General features: G+C 46.5%; 1 protein-coding gene across 5 annotated transcripts in view; it reads right to left on the bottom strand.

The window, feature by feature from the left end:
- The window catches only part of TOP2B (DNA topoisomerase II beta), a 607,938-nt gene that overhangs the window by 176,461 nt on the left and 411,329 nt on the right, over positions 1-20,148 (bottom strand). For all 5 annotated transcript variants that reach the window (XM_078663968.1, XM_078663967.1, XM_078663969.1 and 2 more), the window contains exons 26-28: positions 14,643-14,795; positions 14,332-14,415; positions 11,088-11,285 (exon numbers count right to left, since the gene is read on the bottom strand). In XM_078663968.1, the coding sequence (XP_078520094.1) occupies positions 11,088-11,285; positions 14,332-14,415; positions 14,643-14,795 (435 nt within the window). The remainder of the gene's footprint in view (positions 1-11,087; positions 11,286-14,331; positions 14,416-14,642; positions 14,796-20,148) is intronic.

Raw genomic sequence — 20,148 nt, 5'->3', positions numbered from 1 at the left:
ATTGTATTGGTCATCTTGTTCATCATCCTCTCCTCCTGATTGGTTGGGGGAAGGTGATGGACTCCTTCTTGGTGGTGGCAGAATAGGCTCAATAAGGGCAGGAATGTCCTGTGCTGGCCTCTTCTTTTTTAGTGGAATAACATAGGATTCCATTGGTTGGGAAGTGATTTTCCTCTTGTAGAGGGTCAATTTCCCTGTTTGTGCATCTATGTAATGCTCAGATTGGTCTTCTGAGGCGTGCTGTTGATCCGAGCGGCTCTTTGGCGTCGAAGGATCCGTCGTTTTCGGCACCGATCTTGGTGCAAATGCTTTCGGTGCCACCTTAGGTGGCAGAGTGTAAAGAAGCTTAGTCGAGGTCTTCGGAGGTGTGTCCACCGATTTGGGAGCCGATGGCGTGGAAGCCGTTGACGACAAAGTCGTGTCCCGAATACGTTTTAGGGAGTCGGTGACCTGCTTTGTGAAGGAGGCAGAGGGTTTTGTAACCGACGGCCGATGTTCGGTGGTGTCGGAGTCCCTCGGTGTCGACTGTATTTGCGTCGACGAATCTTCGGCTGCAAGGTGTCGCGGCTTCGTTGTAGGCTTTGGCGCCGACGCCGTTGCTGCAGATCCGGCATCCTTGTGCCGATGCGTAGTGCCTGCGGCCTTTGGGTCGTGGCTTTTAGTCGATTTTGGTTCGACTGGGCGTTTACTTGATGGCGCCGTAGGAGCGTCCGAAGGCGTGTCAACAGTCTTAGATGTCCGTGCCGGAGCAACAGTGGTCGACACTTGATGGACGGCCTTCTTAGAGGATGGTTTCTTGTGCACCTCCTGCGGCGCTGTTGACTCGACAGCCTTCTTCGACTTCGGTGGGACGGAGGGCGACGGAGTCGATGAAGGAGCAGGCTTCGATACTTTTTGTTGGAAATCGGCCATTTTAGGTGTTGTCGAATCCGTAGGTTTCGGTTTTGGCTGGACGTCGGCCATCTTTGGTGCCGTCGAATCCGAAGGTTTTGGTTTCGGATTCGATACGGGCAATGGCGGCTAAGCTTGAGTGTCCGTGGCCGGGCCAGAAGGCGGGGCCGGGGATAGCGGTGCAGGGTCGTGGGTAAGGCCGAGTGGCGATCCCGTGACCTGAGCCTGAGTAATGTAGACTTCGGGGCATAGCTCTTCCTCTGAGCTATCTTCCGCGGCCCCATAAACTTCTTCGTCGTCCCCTACCTCCTCGACGTATTCAAGGTCTTGGCCCTGTCCTTCGACGTGTTCCTCGGGATCGGCCTGGACCTCCGTCGACGGTGGTGAAATCTGGAGATGATGGCTACCGCCTTCTTCCGCAGGGTCGTCGAATATGTTGTCGGGTGCCGGTGCCGCTCGCTGGGCCTCGAGGCTCGCCGCGCGCCGATGCTTGAGCGTCTTCTTTGACCTGAACTTAGAGCAGGCCATGCAGTTTTCTTCGTTGTGGTCCGGCGAGAGGCATTTATTACAGACCGGATGCACATCGATATGTGGATATTTGGATCCACAGACGGGGCAGAACTTGAACGGGCTCCGCTCCATGATAGGTTCGTCGGGTCTTGCTGCGATGAGAGGGCCTCGATGTCCGAAGAGTTACTTGACTCCGTAGATTTCCGGCTCAGAGAGTCGGACGACGCTCGAGACCGTACGCAAACAATACAGACGCAGGTAACGAAGGCCTTTTGGCCGTAAGAACAAAGTTTTTCGGTTCCGACACGGAGACGTCGAAACCACATCCGAACCCAATGGCGGAAAAAAACAATCTGGGGATGGAGTCGATGCCCATGCGCACTGTAGTCCAGGGGAGGTGCCACCTATCTCGTGATACTTCGAAGACTCTTCCAGGACAACAATGTGCAATCATCCGGACCCAACACTAGGCGGCGATCTATGCAATAGATATGAATTTAGCAGCCCACATGCCTCGAACACTGGGTTTTTGCTGCAGTACCACTGTAGGATGCCGGCTCTGTATATGGTATACCACTATGTGGTTATATCGTGCACAGAGTCCAGATGTTCCCCCAGAAGTGCACAGGGCTCAATGTAAACCCAAAGTCCTCTATTTGTGGTAGTGTGGGCAAGCAGCATTAGGCCTAACAGAGAGGAGTGCAAGACATTTGTTGTGCATACAATGACCAATAAATGACAACTCAAAAAAGGAGTACGACACCATAAAAAAAATACGTTTTGCTCAAGATTTATTTTAAGACCAAGATTTTTGCAAAAAGATGAGTATTTTTTTTTAAATAGAAATTGTTCAGTTTCAAAGTGAACATTTAGTGCAATTTCCAGTCTTTGCAATGTTAACGCTATAGAGAAAAACAACGCAGTTTTACAGGTAAGTAACTAACTTAAAAATCCAGTCTTCAAGTTGCAGGGTCAGCAGTGGGCAAGGTTCAGTTAAGCACAAACACTGCACCACCAGTGGCAATGGGGCAGCCAAGTACAGAGGTCAAAGTTGAAGATCAAATCCAATGTTACCCAGTAGAGACAGGGGGGGGCTTGAAGCCACATTGCTTGCAGATAAGTAAAGCGGCTGCAGGACTCGAGGTTCCGAGGTTTAGGCAAGCACGAGGCCACAAGGCAGAACATACATCACCAGCGGCACAGGGGCAGCTGTATGCAGGGCGTAAACACGGTGACAGACGTCTGTAGGAAGCTGGCTGTATATATACACACTATACCAAAAAGAAGGTATAAAGTCCACAGAGTCCAGTGGAACCCCAAAGGTAGGCAAAGGTAAAAGTAAATAGCACCCTACTCTCTATTTGTGGTAGTGTGGGCGAGCAGTATGGCTTTATCAGAGGGTAGTGTTCAGCATTTATTGTACACACTAAATCAGCAAATGATGTCACACACAGACTGAACTCCGACTAATTTGTTCTGTATAAAATATTGTTATTTTATTTCTAGATCCAAACCAAGCTTGGAACAGGTAAGTGGAATAAATGCTTTGCAAAATCTTATCCATTGATTTACAATTGAATACAAGTTCAAATGCATTTGATTGAAATACAGGTAAGTCATTATGTTGAAATTACTGTTCAGATTACTTTTTAAGTTACTTTTTTTACTCTGTGTGATATGCCTAGATATCACACAGACATTTCCTAGAAAAAAGGTAAGTAAAATCAGTTTTGTACAGTTGTAGTTTTCCAGGGTTTCACACAAATCAACTCCACACTTAGAACATTTTTCAAGGAAAAACAGTCACTGTATTCCTAAGGAGGGAAGGATGTTACTTAACCAGTAAGCATCTGTTCTTGGCATGTAGAGCTATGTTTCACTGCAAATTAATCTAAGAGCTACCTCGTGTTTTTGGGTGCCCAGTGCTCTACAAATTGGGGCCAACCATATCCGCCGCAGAACTTTATAAGCGGGACACACAAATAACAAGTGAGCCAAAGACTCTAAATTTACATGGCTAATAAGGCAGGATGTCATCAACTGCATCCCATCTCGCAGTAAATTACTTTACGGGTAAGGTGCCCACTCTAAGTTGGAAATAGAGCTTTCCATCGTGAGGCTTCGCTATGGTGTCCCAATAAGGTTCCAGCTTTTGTACTGGTTTTACATCTAGGAATTGTCCAGTTAGTGTCGATGGATCGCTATTCCTCTAGTATGAGTTACTTACCTTCAGTAACGATGTATCTGGTAGAGACGATTCTAGCCGCAGATTCCTTAACGTAGAATTATCCCCAGGCGTGAGACTGGAGCGGAAACTTTTTGCTACAGCAACCACGCGCGCGCGCCGGGGGGATGGCATCACGCGACTCCGCCCATGCGTAGTCCGCGTACGTGATGTCAGCAAGGTCATATAAGTCCCACCCCGGCGCGCCCACGTCATTTTTCTTCAGAGAACTTTTCCGCGCCACAACACGGAGCCATCAGACAAAACTGTGGGAGTATGGGAACAGTGCGCGAAAGAACAGGAAGAAGGAATGGTGAGGAATAACACCAGAAAGAACAGTGTCAAGCACCGCAGTACCCAAAAGCAGAGAAAAGAATACGAACAGAGCACAGCCCTGAGCAGCAACCCTTCCAGTACAGAGATAGCCCCCCTGGAGACAAGGAACATATACATTTAAAAAAATTATAGCATGCAGCAGGACTACAACCCCAACCAATGACAAGGAAGGGGAACCAGTCCAGGACAAACAAGGAACGACCCATCAAAGACAGCCCCTTCCCATAATGTGACAACCCCTGTAAGGAACAAAGGGCAGAGGCACAGCCAAAAGGCCCTAACCTAGAGGATAGCAGAGGGGCCAGAAACCCAGTAAGAAAGGGAAGAGGCAGGTGAGGGGGCGAGGTTAGGCCCCAACCTGGAGCAACCAGAGCATAACGGCACAATAGTACTCATAAACCCATCCTCCACCGAGTAAAAAGAGGAGGAAAAAGAGCAAAGAAACAGGACGAACATCCTGAGAGAAGAGCGAAAGAAGGCACTCACTGAAGACAGAGCCATTCGCAGGAAGGCGAACGCAGAAGATCAAGCCAAGGGTCCTCGCAGAACGGGGAGGAAGGGCGGGCCGTGAAAGAATCTGTGACTAGAATCGTCTTTACCAGATACATTGTTACCGAAGGTAAGTAACTTGTACATCTGATAGAGACTACTAGCCGCAGATTCCTTAACGTAGAATAGGTACCCTAGCCATACCCACGGGGAAGGAGGGTCTGTAAGAGGACCCACCGGCCTTGATATAGCAGAGGTTCCCACAGCGGGCAAGTCAAACAGACAGGGAGAAGAGCACTGTTCCCCAGGCAAGGGGAGCCCCTACAATCAGAAAATCACAGACCAAAGGGGATGCGGGAAGAACAAAAGAAGAGGTAGCCTGTTCACACTAATCAGAGGATACAAGGGCAGGCAAGAGGAGGCCAAAACCACGCCTGTACAAGGCAACAGAACCTACATCCAAGGCCAGGAAGAGGAGGACCTAGGATGAAGATCAACCTAGAGATTCCAAGGAGATGAGGTAGAACAAAAGCAAGTCCCCCCACCCGGGACACACCCCATGAAGAGGGCAGCTGAGTCTACCGCAGCCAGAAAGCAAGAGACCAGACAGAATGGCGCAGACAGCAATAAAGCAGGCAGAGCAGAGAGAGAGAGAGAGAGAGAGAGAGAGAGAGAGAGAGAGAGAGAGAGAGAGAGAGAGAGAGAGAGAGAGCGAGCCCGGGGTACCCAGGAAGAACCGGGCAGGCTGTGCCCGAAAGAAGAAGGAACACAAAATCCATCATAGCCCTCAGGGAGGAGAAGCAGAGAACACCATAGGGCAATACCCTCACGGCAAGCCATACGCCAGCCCAAGACAGAGAGCAGGAAGGCAAAGAAGGGCACAACACACGCGTCAGGGAGGAGCAACACAAGTGACTCAAAAAGAAGCAGAACCAGAGCCATCACGTTGGGCCGCAGACAGCAGGCCAGACCAGGCGAACAGCACAGCGACCCTGGAGAAGGACACTCCGGGACGCAACTCAAGTCAACAACAAGAGAGTTGCACCTGCAACATACTTTAACTCCATGGAGAGCCGAGGGCCAAAGGCGACCACAGCTTCCAAGCAGAGAACAAGCTATATAACAGCTACCACTACCCCACATAGGGTAAGTTAAGTCCTAAGACATGGGAACCATCTTAGGAAGAAACTTCTGCAGCAGAGGACAACAGAAAGGACCAAGGGAAAAAACCCTGCAGAAGGCATGTCAAGCAGCCAAAGAGAAAACCAAAAGGCCTAATCTCAGGGCCAACATGGTGCATATAACTCAAGGCAAAAACACAGTAAAGAAGGACCGGCCAGCAGAACTTCAGTCCCCCGAAAGAGGACTCAAATGCGCAAGAGCACACAGATCACACAAGTGGGGGCGACCTGCCCCAACGTAAGAACAACTCCCGAAAACCATATCAACTCACAGGAGGAAGAGGAAGAGTAAGAGGACGAGGAGGACGAGGACGAGGAGGAAGAGGAAGAGGAAGAGGAAGAGGAAGAGGAAGAGGAAGAGGACCAGGACCAGGACCAGGACCAGGACCAGGACGAGGAGGCCGAAGCCCAGCCAAGAACTCTGGATGGCCGAGTCAGCAGGGGCGTCGAAGGGAAGGTCTACCAGCCGTTCCCGAACATTTTCTGGGAACACACTGTCCCGAAGTTAAGCATGGCGGCGAAGGGCAACCGAAGAAGCCATTGCATGACCAAGCACCTCCGAGATGTCCAGAGCGGGCCGAAGAATAAACGCCGCCAGATCCCGGCCATCTAACACATGGTGCTGCAAATCTACACCAGCACCCTCCTGAGAGGCGGAAGACCTAAGGGACTCCACAGAGTCTCACAAGCAAGAAGTGGCCCTAGCCAAGACACAGTGTGTTAAGGGCCCGCAGAGGCACGCTGGTCGAAGCGAACATATTGCGCCCCCAAGAGTCCAACCAGCAGGCCTCCCGTGACGGGGGAGACAACAGCAGTGGCAGGGAGGGAAAGGAGGCTGCAAAAGGGGGCTTCTGGCAGAGGGAAACACACACCGGGTCACGCGGTGCTGGCAGGTGACGGTGCAGAAGGTGTTGGGGCACAGGATCCACTGTGGCAGGACGACCCCAAGTCCCCAACAGAGAAGAATGGAGTGAACCCTCAAAGGAAAGCAACAGCTCCCTACAACCAGCGTCCTGGTGGAGAACTTCCAGAAGATGATCTGCAGGAAAATAGGCAGCTGGATCTCCCATGCGCAAAATTCCCACAGCCGTGGAAAAGGCGCGAGCGAAGGCCACACCCGCCTCTGTAAGGCCCCGTGGTGGAGAAAGCAGCTCCTCGGTAGCCGACTGCTGCAAGCTAACACAGCCGTCCCCCAAGCCAACCGGAGTAGGGAAAGGCCAGGTCCAGAAAGGAAGAAGAGGGACCGAGGAGGAGAAGCCAGCGAGGCTTGCAAAGCCGCAGCATATGTCTCCATCTGGGCTCTCGACACCCCCACACCGGGAAACGGTGGATAGGGGAGGAGACGTGGGGCCGCATCACCCGCAGAGAGCCCACGCCCCCAACAGGCCGGAAACCAGCCCTCGGGAACAAACTGCGACACTTACCGACAGGTGAGCAACGCTCATGCGGCTTAGGAGAAAGACTAGGACGACAACGGCGGCTTCGAAAAACCTTCCACAGAAGCTGATCGAGGTGATGAAGCTGATCTGGACATGCGAGCCGAGAGAGGTTTCATCCAGCGCTCCCACTGCGACTTTGGCTTGAACTGCTGGCACGCCTCGCAATCAGTGGAGTTGTGATGTTTGCCTAAGCACCACATGCAAATGAGGTGAGGGTCCGTCGCCGACATCAGGCGTCCACAAGACGAGCACGTCTTAAAGCCCGAAGGCATCTGCACACTGTTCCCACAAACACAGGCAATAGCGAAGGGGAAAGGCCTAAGCAGGCCCAGAGCACCTACCGGATCCACGTTGCACGCAGAAAAGGAAAAAAATGGCGTAGGCGGGGTGGGACTTATGTGAACTTGCTGACGTCATGTACGCGGACTTCGCCTGGGCGGAGTCGCGTGATGCCGGCCCCCCCAGCGCGCAGGGTTGCTGTGGCAAAAAGTTTCCGGATCCAGTCTCACGCCTGGGGATAATTCGATGTTAAGGAATCTGCGGCTAGTAGTCTCTATCAGATGTGGGTTACAGTGAGGTGGACAATATTTTTCATTAGTATCCAGCTTTGTGATAGCATACTTAGGAATTCTGGGACAGAGTTATACTGACTTCCCACTAGAAGTGGACACGCGGGGGTAGTGACCCCAAGGGTCATTTGCCCATTGGCTACTACCCCACTCTTCCTGAACACCCTAAATTCAGTATTGAGGGGAGTCCCTAGCACCAGAGAAACAGATCATGAGGACCTAAGAAGAGAAAGGACACTGAAGAGCCACAAAAGCAGAGAGGACAGAAGAAGCAGCTGAACTGGTACCAACATGACGGTCTGTCTGTCTCCATTGAAAACTGCACCAAAGTAGACCTCTCCTGCAGCTGCGGACTCCAGAGATCTGGGAGGACTGCCTGCCTTCAAAAAAGACTCAAGACCTTCCATAAGCAGCAGACCTGTTCTGAAGAAACTCCAGAAGGGAAGACTCTGTGGCCTCCGGAACTGCCAAAACTCTACACCAGAAGCTATCACTGGACCAGTCGCCTCTGGCCCAAGTTGAAGTAGGCTACTTGTGTGAAAAAGGTGCCCCGGCCTTCCAAAGCCCGAGTCCATTATGGATTCACCCCTGGTAGACTCTGACGCTACCTGCAGCCTCTGCATGCAGGCCCCCTCGACAGAGACTGCTCCATGTAAGGAAATGCAACGCCTAAGGACACCTCTACACCCATCCCCCTGGGCCTTAGAAAAGTAGGCTAAAGGTAACCCCAAGTATCAAAAGGCCTGAGCCAACTTGCTGGTTCAGCCCAATGAGCCTCCTGGCCAGAGCCTGCAGCCTGTTTCTGCCAATCTCAATTGAAATCGATTGGGCTCCCGGCACCCTCGTGGTGTTCTGTTGGTGCTGCTTTGGACCTTGCCCACCACTCACCTTAACTCCTGGAGATTGGTCTTGTAAGTTGCTGTACTATACCTGTTTACAGAACTTGTTTTGCCTTCCATAGGATAACATTGCAGAAGTCAGAAATTGCAGTTTGTCCAATTTTTAAAGGTAAAATAATTTATATTTGGAAAAGTATTTATCAGACCGATGTTTCAGATGCTTAAACATATAAAGATACTTGCTATTTTTATAAATTGGTGTGGATCTCTTTTTTGAGACGTGTTATTTATCGACAGTGTGAATTTGCAAATGTCTTGCACTCCTCTGTGTTAAGCCTAAGGCTGTTTGACCACACTACCCCCCAAAAGAGCACCTTGGGACTGCATTACAACCCCATGTCCACTCATAAGGGAATAGCTGGACTCTATACATGGTATATCAGGTGCTTGATACATCACATAAAGAGGCCGCTTCCTACACTCTTCCAAAATGTAAGCAACCTATCTACTGCAGGGGGCATTAGATTTACCCAAATAGGAGTTTGATGTTGAAATCCATTGCCTCAACGTCTCATACCAGAAGCAAGCTTTGCTAAATTAAAAATCGTGTCAACGTAAAGAAAAGTGTTTTCCCTGAGGGAGATCAAGTAATCTCTGGTTCAAGCTGAATTCAGAGACCTATCGCATTCCATCTGCATCACTCACTCAACTCTCAATTTTTCATTGGGGGGGAACACTCACCAGAAGGAAAAAACAATATTTATGTAAAAATGTCGACGCATTTACAAAGAGTCAAATTCGGAGTTGCCAACAAATATATCGGTTAAAAGGAAAGCAAATCCTTCCCAGTGTTGTCAAACAGGGTGTCCGTATTGATAAGATTAAGACAAATACTATTGTCTTGTCCCATTCTTTCTCCATTTCCACATTAGGTGGTTTATATTGTGTATTTGTATAGTATATGTGTTTTTTTAATTGGAAACTGTATAATAATTTATATGCTTTTTATTGAAATAAAATGTACATTTTTACATAAATATTGTTTTTTCCTTCTGGTGAGTGTTCCCCCAATGAAAAATTGAGAGTTGAGTGAGTGATGCAGATGGAATGCGATAGGTCTCTGAATTCAGCTTGAACCAGAGACTACTTGATCTCCCTCAGGGAAAACACTTTTCTTTACTTTGACAGTATTCTGGTGCTCGATTTCCCTGTGGGTAACAACGAGCCCCTCTCTTTGGATTATAAATAAATCAAAAATCGAACTTACTCCACCAAGTAACTCCAAAGCATGAGCCTAGAAAGAACTCTTATAATTGGATGGTCGGGAGTGTCTGACACTGTGGCCGCCGCTCCTACCGGTCATAGCAACACAAGATTTCTGGCGTAATTCTCACCCGCTCTACTAATCTCCTCTTTCCTGCTACTGACATTTGCCCTCACCTGTCCTTGCCCTAGTCCCCACCCTGTCTACCTGTGAATTTCCCGCGTCATTTGAGAGCTAGCTATTTTGTCTGATGCCCGATGGAGCTACCTGGTTTAGCTATAGGGGAGACAGGTTGGGGATTCCCTCCTTGGACGTCACCTACCCAGTCGGTCTTTAGCCAGACTTCCTTGCTTCTCTCCTGTCGTCTCTTCCCACATCCTCACTCTATTTATGTCTCTCCTTCTCTCTTCTCTCAATGTATTGTGACTGAACTATTTTGTCTGATGCCCGATGGAGCTACCTGGTTTAGCTATAGGGGAGATGGGCCGTGGAGTCCCTCCTTGGTCATCACCTACCCAGTCGGTCTTTAGACAGACTTCTTTTTGTCTCTCCGTATTGTCTCTTCCCTTATCCTCCCTTTCTCACCTCCCCTGCCCCCTCCACTACTTTTCTCTCTCCTTTCTCTCCTCTCCTAACTGTATTGCCTATTTTTGGGGATTTATTGTGTAATTGTTGAACTTTTTCTGTTACATTGCTGATTCTCATATAAAGCGCTCTGATACCTCTGGGTCTAGCCAGCGCTATATAAAACTCTTTAAATAAATAAATACACACTACAAATGTCTGCCTGGCTTGTTGTGCTATCCCCTTCCAGATACTAAATATACGATTACGCTTAGTTTTCAAGCCTATTTATTTGGTTGGGTGGTGTTTCCTTGGATGAGTAGTAGGGAAAAAATAGGTAAGTTCTTCAGGTTGAGGTACTGGTTCCAAAGGTTACAGTTTCTATCATATAGCTCTGCTTAGCTCCATCTAGATCATCTAGCTCAATCTAGATTCATCTGACACTCTAAAATGTGCGTCTTCTAATTCATGCGGATGAACTCACAGCAGAAATTTTCAGTCAAGTGTTAGTGGTTGTGTTGGCAGACTGCATGCTGGCAAACTAAAAAGTATGCAAAAATATCAAGGAGAAATTTAAGTACAGCCTACTTTTTCTAATGTTATGTAATTACTGATTGAACACTCACTCTGAATATAAAATGCTGGGAATTAAATTAACCGCTAATAACCAAGCTAAGTTTGTGGCAATACCTTTGGTCTATGCATTTATTTGGTCAGAATAAACAGATCAGTAGGTTTGGAAACTGTCCAAGGTAAAAAAAGAACTTTAATTGGAACCAACCTTCTTCTTCTTCATCAACTTCTTGCTGGCATCGGCCTTCATTGCAGATGTCACCTCTGGAATGACTCTCCTACCCAACTCGGAAGGCATTGTCTCCTCCAACTGCATCTTTTTAAACTTTGGTTTTCCAACCTTGCCTTTTACTGCTTTGCCTATAAACCCTGCCAAAATGTCTTCTTTCTCCTGGTTTTCAACTTTCTGAGAATGAGTATTTTTGAAGGGGAATTAAAAAACAAATAAACATGCACAGTTGTAAATTTCAGTAAGTTCTAAATATCAAAGAAACTATTTAATGGTGCACAAATATATTATGCAGCAACAAACAGTGGAAAATACTTATTAGTGAAAACATAGACCAATTATCTTCACCAAACTGCTTTTTAGGGTTGCTAGTTCCTTTTAAACCATATAAAACAAATGTGTTGTGCACCTCTATAAATGTCAACATTACACCTGTACTGTACAATACAGCAGGGAAATTAAACATGGACAGAAAATTGACAAAATGCAGAAAAAGAGCAATGGACAGGCTTGGTAAACAAAGCAGCGCTATGTTCATCAAGGTAATGTAGATTGCTTAAAACACTGAGCTGTTCCACGTAATATAATAAAGTATGAAAAGAAGGAAACACATGAAACCCACAATAAGCTGAATATCATGGCCTCCTACACAGTTGCAGTCAACAGGCTAAATTGTGAAGCAGTTCAGCTCTGAACTACAGCTTATGAATAATAATGCTTATTTTTCAATATACCTTTCATGCCAACTGTTTCCATTTCAAACCGCTCCACAAGTATGAATGTTGTAGCAGCTGGTATATATAACAAATGAATACCAACACAGAATCAGCCTTTGGAAGACGCCATCAGAGAGGCATCAAGGATTATTGCAAGTTATCACCCTGGCCCAATGGGACCCTGCACTCTAAATTCTAACTTAGTCTGATTCATCAGTTCATGACAACTGTTCCCACGCTGACAAAAAGGGCAAGATGGGCACGGGTATAGTATGACACCAGCTGCAAAATATCAAGGGCCGAATTACACTTACTTTAAAAACCTGAAATAATGAGAACTAAAATATCTAGAAAAGATAAAATAAACATGAGCCTGTCATTTCTATTTGTTTGTATTGTGGCTTCATATAGCACAGACAAACCCTGGGGTATAGCACAGCACTTCGCATAGCGAAATGCAGCTAAAGTAGATTGAGCACTTGGAATTACAGTGGAAAGTTAAAATACTGGGCAATGTTACTAATTTACTAAGACACACACAGTAAGATAAAAACAGAGGCATAAAATGTACACTACAATGCTTCCGAATTTAGTAAAACAGTCAGTACTAACAACATACTGAGGAGGCAAGTGAATATTATTTATAACCATTTCTTCAAGAGTAAGTCAATGCAATTAAAATGCAGAAATAGGTCCGGCATAGTGAGTCAGGACGTGTAGAAAATGCAAAGAGATGGGCAGTACAGAATAGTAGAGAAGCCGAAATGTTTGTTACAAATAAAAAAGACAAAAAAGGAGAAGGGAGGTGAAAAAGCACAAAGGATGTAGTTTCCAGATCCTGGATGTTGATCCAAACAAGGAATGAGCACTGCAAGGTATTATTTTAAACATCAGGGGTTCAAAGAGGAGAATCTCTGAGTTTAAAAAAAAGCAGAAACAGTCAATTAATTCAGTTTATAAAGAAGGGGGGAAATGTTTGTGGAGCAGGCAAGTTATCAACTTCAAAAACATTTCCAGCAGAGAAGACGTGAATAATTGGCTGGTTTGAGAGATAAGACATGCTAAAGCATGGATTTTTGGTCAACTTTTAGGCAACTCTATATGGGTTTAGTAGCAAAAATGTGATTCTTGTACATTTTTCTCTCTGCATTGTGATGTAGCAAAGTTAGGGACTAAAGCATATTGATTTCATTTAGCTCTTTGGAGCAGTAAATATCTCATTTGTTAGTTTTCATTATTTCATTCTTTTAGGGGGCGGCCCGTTAAGAATATTGGGTAATCAATTGGTTTATTTCTTGATTTGTATTTATTGAAACTTACTCATTTAATGCAGGTATTTCCACCACTAACTGGATACATACCGGAGCAGTACATCACTCAGTAAAGTCAGGCTTTTCTAAGGAACACTGAACCAAATCAGTTCTTGTGCTAGATTCAACAAGGCATTTGAGAACTGTGTGAGGGGTAAAACAAGTATTTCTCAAATTAAGATGATGACAAACAGCAATCAACCTAGTAAAGCCACACAGAGGGGTCTGGAAGAATGAGGAGTGAAATAATTTCTTCTGTCTGAATAAAGGCAGTTATTTTCAAATAACATAAGGAGCAAAAGCCAGAAAAATGTCAGCACTTTATCACCCAGTCAACTTCTGCAAACATGTTTTTGTCCATGTACTCTATTACTTTTCTCAACTTAAATCTTAAAGGAATATCTCTAAAACTGTCTTTTACATCTCAAGCACAAGCTTTTTTTGTAAGGGTCTGCTAGTTGTTGGATGTAAGAATATGACAAAAAGGAGCAATTAAAAGTGGAATGCTTCTCTTTTTACTGCACATTGTTTTGAATATCTTTTTTATATTTCTTTACTCCAAATTAACCGTTTGGTACATAAAATTTAGAAGTTAAAATAGGTGTTTAAAAGCCATGAAGTTAAGGCAATTCCTGAAAAATATTTTCAAATATATACTTACAACAAAACAAAGCCAGATTCATGGTGCTAACTGGCTGGGATTTGAAACATTAAATAACAGAAGAAGCATTTTTAAAATTCTTAAAGAAAGCAAATGCTTAATATAATTCCTATATCTGGCTACTAACTTTCTACAGAAATGAGTTTGTGATGACATTTGAGATATAGAATAGCGTATAATGGATAACATTCCAGTGTACCACAACATATTTTTACAAATTAGACCACAGACTAAATAGAACAAAGAACTTGGCAGCGAAAAATGGCAAATAAATGGTAATTCGAACAATTGACATTTACGGTGCATTAGAAACTCTCTAACCATGATATTTACCCTTCCCAAACAAGGGCAAAGCAGGATGTGCGAGCACTTCAAATTTCTGCTTAGACAAGGCATCCCAATGAAAGCATATTTTATGAATAAAGAAGCAGAGTGTCTCAGTAGCATTAGACTACTCCAGCCCAATGTTTACAACCTATTCTTCTACCTAATAGAAAGCGCTTCATAAATAACTGGGAGTTTGTGTTGAAACCTACATCAAGTTCCTCTACAAAGGCTGCTAAGTCCTCTTTCCAAAGGTCTGATGAAGATTTTCTCTTCAAGTCATTAAGTTCTTTTGCCTACAAAAGATAAAAGAACGTGTTAAAACTTGTTGAACTAGACTGCGTACAGACATCAAGTTGCAAAGTAAATTTTAGCATTCACTTCTTCACAATTGCATTATTATGCTTCACCAGGTAGTGGGATCTTCACACACAAAGTTAAAACTTATATAAATGCAAGAGAGAATAACTTATTTACAAAATATATGCAATATCATTTGTTTAAAGGTAAGCAAAGATCATACTTTCGAATCTCTTTGTTTGACCAGGTCATCAATTTTCTCCTTTGTGAGGCACCACAAGGACATATTTAGAATGTAGTTAAAATCTGGGCCTGAAATGGAACCTGAATCGGAGGAGCTGTCATCAGCGATTTGCACGTCGTCATCTTCTGCTGCCTGAAACACAATTAGGAACAGGTGGTAATGAACATGGTAATGAACATGTGTTGCATCTGTATTGCATGAACACAAAAAAATTTGAACACAACAATTCTTAAATAGAGATATGCCCATTAGTGGGAGTTTTAAACCTCTCCATCTAGGAGTGCTCAGCCCAATTAATTATCTTACTGAATTAGCTTCCACTAATTTAAAGAGGATCTCAAATATCTTTAAGAAGGTTCATCTATTTTATTATAATTTAAAATATGTCTTCAGCATCCAACAGTGGCATAACGTAGCACCCTGATCTGACCCTCTAAAAAATGGTGCCAATCGTCGCTCCATTTTAAGGTTGAAGGGTTAAAGGCAGCTAATAAACACTGCAATAAAAAAACACTATATTTATTATCTTTAACTCATTAACAGTCCATTCCAGATAACAATGATAAGGATGTACTAATCTGGTTGGCCTGTGTATTCTTGTAATTGCCTCAAACCAACAGAAAAATAGTGTGTGATCACAAATACTTATGCATCCAGAACACCCAGTAGCAAATGTGTGCAGGGCTACCAATGTCTGCAACAGAAGGTTATAAGATTGTTAGCGGACAAAAAGCTTGTTGCCTTAGTCAAAAAATTTCTAAATAAATATTTGGTTTGTAAGCACTAACTTGTGACATGGGGCCACTTCATAGCACCGGTGAGCTAGATTTTGAAATTCTATTAAAAATATACATATTAAATAAAATAAAAATAACTTCATATCCAGAAGTATCATGTACATTGCAATCTGGACTCAAGTAGACATTAAGGTCCACAAATTCAGGAAATTGAACTTGCTTTCCATAGGGCCATACCCATTTATTTAGGGGGTGTTAGGGGGGGGCGGGGGGGGGATTGGTCCCAGTGATCTTGTGTCGAGTTGAAAGACCTCTGAAGAATTTTGTTTTAATTTTATTTCTTGAATAATGACAAAATAGGTGGATTCCTAAGGTGTGAATGCAGTCCATTCCAAAGCTAGAAATCTAATACTCTGATCAATCTACCTGGGCAGTTGAATCTGACGCGAGAAATCATGTTTGATTTGGTGAATCTCAGGGTGCCAGTTTGTGTGTAGTTTAGGAAAAGAATTTTTAAGTACTTTGGCCTGCAGTCCACCCTTGCTTTGCAGATGATGCAGAGCATTATAAATGTTGTCATATTTGCCAGAAGTAGCCGATACAGTTTATGGTTATGGTGTGATGTCGGTCAATTTCTTTAAACTGACAGTCTTGCTGAACGATATTTTAGGGAAGTTGGGAAGAGGGGCATCTGAGGGTGGTCCTATGGGTTACCAACATACTATAAATCACTTGCACTAAAGCACCCGCTGAAAAAAAGCATGCTAGACCTAACCTAAGGAGCAACAGGTGAATAAGGCAAGCTGGTAAAGTCCTAAAAAGCAGACTGAAGAATTCAGGAGGAGGAGGCAAAAGTACAAGTCAAAATTAGCAGGCAGACAAAAATGACTGTTTGGGTTAGAGATTTCAACATGTCACACATTTTCAGCGAATGCTTGCTATTTCCTGAGACATTAATTTGCTCTTTAATAAAAAAAATTTAAAAAACTTTCGCAAACACTCAATTCTAGTCATCCAAAAACGTAATATTTCTACTACCTAGGAAAGATCCATGGCAACTGTGAAAAAATTGTGAAGCAGCAAAACTTACCCCATCAAACAAAATACTAGAACCACAAACGTAACAAAGCACTGGTAAGGCAAAAAGGTCTTGCGCAATTTTTTTTATTAGGGGAGTGGGGAGATGTGGCACAAAAAATGGGAGAAATAAAACATTCCTTGCCACTGCTGAAAAATGGCAAATATGCTTACAATGAATAATTTTTATTATCCGCATATAATTTTAAGAGAACAGTAAGAGTACTTCCCAGCAGGAAAGTGTAATTAGAACAGGTATTGAAACTTTTCAATCAAAGTAAATTACAGGAAATAGGATTCTTTTTGGCATCAAGAACAAGATATTTGCTTGTAAACGCTGTAACTTGAAAAAAACTGGATGTTACCTACAACATAAACATACACAGATGACTTAAAAATAAATAAAGGACAAAGAAGGGAAATAAAAAAGCACTGGTAAAATATTGGACCAGCAGCCCTACCTCCAAAGGGCACTTCGTTTTAGGCAGATGTGCATGCGACCAAGTAAAATGCCATCACTTACAGTACAAGAGAGTCAATTGCTGGCCCAGTGCCCCATGTGGTGGTGGGTGGGAGCGTAGACCGCTCAGACCCAAAAGACTGCCTGCCCTTTCATATGCATCCATCTATCTGAGGCTGGCTCTTTATATAGAGTACCAAAATACGGTACACTGTGCAGAGGGTCCAGGCAACCCTTATTGGTTTCCCGAAGCACAATTAAACAAAAATTCTCTCTTTTGTGGTAGTGTGGGCGAGAAGTTTAGGCTTATCAAAGGGTAGTGTTAAGTATTTATTTCACACACAGATTCGGTATACGAGACAATCCAAGAAATCGGATACCAATTTATAACAAGCATTGGAAATGCAATAGGTCTCGCATTAGAAAAGTTGTAGTTATTGGTCTTGTAAATGACATTTTATTTATTTGTTGGTTTTTAAAATTGCTAAATTGATGGCTTTGTCATTTACAATGCCAATAGTTATAACTTTCGCGAATGTGACACCTATAGCATTTGGAATGCAACATGTTTTGTATTTACGTCACTTAGATGGCAGCTCTGGTCGTTAGGCCACATCTCTAGAGAGCAGGAGAGTGCAGCAGGGGAGAGAAGCACAGCAATGCAATAGGTCTCGCATTAGGAAAGTTTGAGCTATTGGTATTGTAAAGGACACATTTTTTATTTATGTGCTTGTTTTGAAAATAGCGAAATTAATAGCTTTGTTATTTACAATGGCAATAGTTTTATCTTTCGCAAATGTGACACCTATTGTAACACAATATGTGTTGTGAGGGTGAGTGAGGGTGAGGGGTTGAGGGTGAGTGAGGGTGAGGGTGGGTGAGGGGTTGAGGGTGGGTGAGGGGTTGAGGGTGGGTGAGGGGTTGAGGGTGGGTGAGGGGTTGAGGGTGGGTGAGGGGTTGAGGGTGGGTGAGGGTGAGGGTGAGTGAGGGTGAGGGTATGAGGGTGAGTGAGGGTGAGGGGATGAGGGTGAGTGAGGGTGAGGGTGAGGGGTTGAGGGTGAGTGAGGGCGAGGGGTTGAGGGTGAGTGAGGGCGAGGGGTTGAGGGTGAGTGAGGGCGAGGGGTTGAGGGTGAGTGAGGGTGAGGGTGAGTGAGGGTGAGTGAGGGTGAGGGGTTGAGGGTGAGTGAGGGTGAGTGAGGGTGAGGGTGAGTGAGGGGTTGAGGGTGAGTGAGGGGTTGAGGGTGAGTGGGGGTTGAGGGTGAGTGGGGGTTGAGGGTGAGTGGGGGTTGAGGGTGAGTGGGGGTTGAGGGTGAGTGGGGTGAGGGTGAGTGAGGTGGGTTGAGGGTGAGGGGTTGAGGGTGGGTGAGGGTGAGTGAGGGTGAGTGAGGGTGGGTGAGGGTGGGTGAGGGTGAGTGAGGGTGGGTGAGGGTGAGTGAGGGTGGGTGAGGGTGAGTGAGGGTGGGTGAGGGTGAGTGAGGGTGAGTGAGGGTGAGTGAGGGTGGTGAGGGTGGGTGAGGTGAGTGAAGGTGAGTGAGGGTGAGTGAGGGTGAGTAGATGGTGAGTGGAGGGTGAGTGAGGGTGTGTGAGGGTGAGTGAGGGTGAGGTGAGGGTGAGTGAGGGTGAGTGAGGGTGAGTGAGGGTGAGTGAGGGTGAGTGAGGGTGAGTGAGGGTGAGTGAGGGTGAGTGAGGGTGAGTGAGGGTGAGTGAGGGAGGGGTGAGGGTGAGTGAGGGTGGGTGAGGGTGGGTGAGGGAGGGTGAGGGGTTGAGGGTGAGTGAGGGTGAGGGGTTGAGGGTGAGTGAGGGTGTGGGTGAGTGAGGGTGAGGGTGAGTGAGGGTGAGTGAGGGTGAGGGTGAGGGGTTGAGGGTGAGTGAGGGTGAGGGTGAGTGAGGGGGTGAGGGGGAGTGAGGGTGAGGGTGAGGGTGAGTGAGGGTGAGGGTGAGTGAGGGTGAGGGGTTGAGGTGGGTGAGTGAGGGTGAGGGTGAGTGAGGGTGAGTGAGGGTGAGGGTGAGTGAGGGTGGGGTGAGTGGAGGGTGAGGGGGTTGAGGGTGAGTGAGGGGAGGGTGAGTGAGGGTGAGGGTGAGTGAGGGGTTGAGGGTGATGAGGGGTGAGGGTGAGTGAGGGTGAGGGTGAGTGAGGGTGAGAGGGGTGAGTGAGGGTGAGGGTGGGTGAGGGTGAGTGAGGGTGAGGGTGTGAGGGGTGAGGGTGAGTGAGGGTGTGTGAGGGTGGGGTAGGGGTTGAGGGTGAGTGAGGGTGAGGGTGAGTGAGGGTGAGGGTGAGTGAGGGTGAGTGAGGGGGTTGAGGGAGTGAGGGTGAGTGGTGAGGGTGGGTGAGGGTGAGGGTGAGGGGTTGAGGGTGAGTGAGGGGTTGAGGGTGAGTGAGGGTGAGGGTGAGTGAGGGTGAGGGTGAGTGAGGGTGAGTGAGGGGGTGAGGGTGAGTGAGGGTGAGTGAGGGTGAGTGAGGGTGAGGGTTGAGGGTGAGTGAGGGTGAGGGTGGGTGAGGTGAGGGTGAGTGAGGGTGAGTGAGGGTGAGGGTGAGGGTGAGTGAGGGTGAGTGAGGGTGAGTGGAGGGTGAGTGAGGGTGAGGGGTTGAGGGTGAGTGAGGTGAGTGAGGGTGAGTGAGGGTGAGGTGAGGGTGAGTGAGGGTGAGTGAGGTGAGTGAGGGTGAGTGAGAGTGAGGGTGAGTGAGGTGAGGGGTGAGTGAGGGTGAGGGTGAGTGAGGGTGAGAGGTGCGTGAGTGAGGGTGAGTGAGTGAGGGTGAGTGAGTGAGGGGTGAGGGTGAGTGAGGTGAGGTGAGGGTGAGTGAGGGTGAGGGTGAGTGAGGGTAGTGAGGGTGAGGGTGAGGGTGAGGGTGAGGGTGAGTGAGGGGAGTGAGGGTGAGTGAGGGTGAGTGAGGGTGAGTGAGGGTGAGGGTGGTGAGTGAGGGTGAGGGAGTGAGGGTGAGTGAGGGTGAGGGTGAGGGTGAGTGAGGGGTGAGGGAGTGAGGGGAGGTGAGGGTGAGTGAGGGTTGAGGGGTTGAGGGTGAGTGAGGGTGAGGGAGGGTGAGGTGTGGTGTGGTTGAGGGTGAGGTGAGGGTGAGGGGTTGAGGGGGTGAGGGTGAGGGGGAGGGTGAGTGAGGGTGAGAGTGAGTGAGGGTGGGTGAGTGAGGGGAGGGGTGAGGGTAGTGAGGGGGTGGGAGGTGAGGGTGTGAGTGAGGGTGAGTGAGGGGTCCGAG

Source organism: Lissotriton helveticus, chromosome 10 (assembly GCF_964261635.1).
Source record: "Lissotriton helveticus chromosome 10, aLisHel1.1, whole genome shotgun sequence".
Taxonomy (NCBI): domain Eukaryota; kingdom Metazoa; phylum Chordata; class Amphibia; order Caudata; family Salamandridae; genus Lissotriton; species Lissotriton helveticus.
This window is presented reverse-complemented; position numbering and strand designations above follow the sequence as displayed.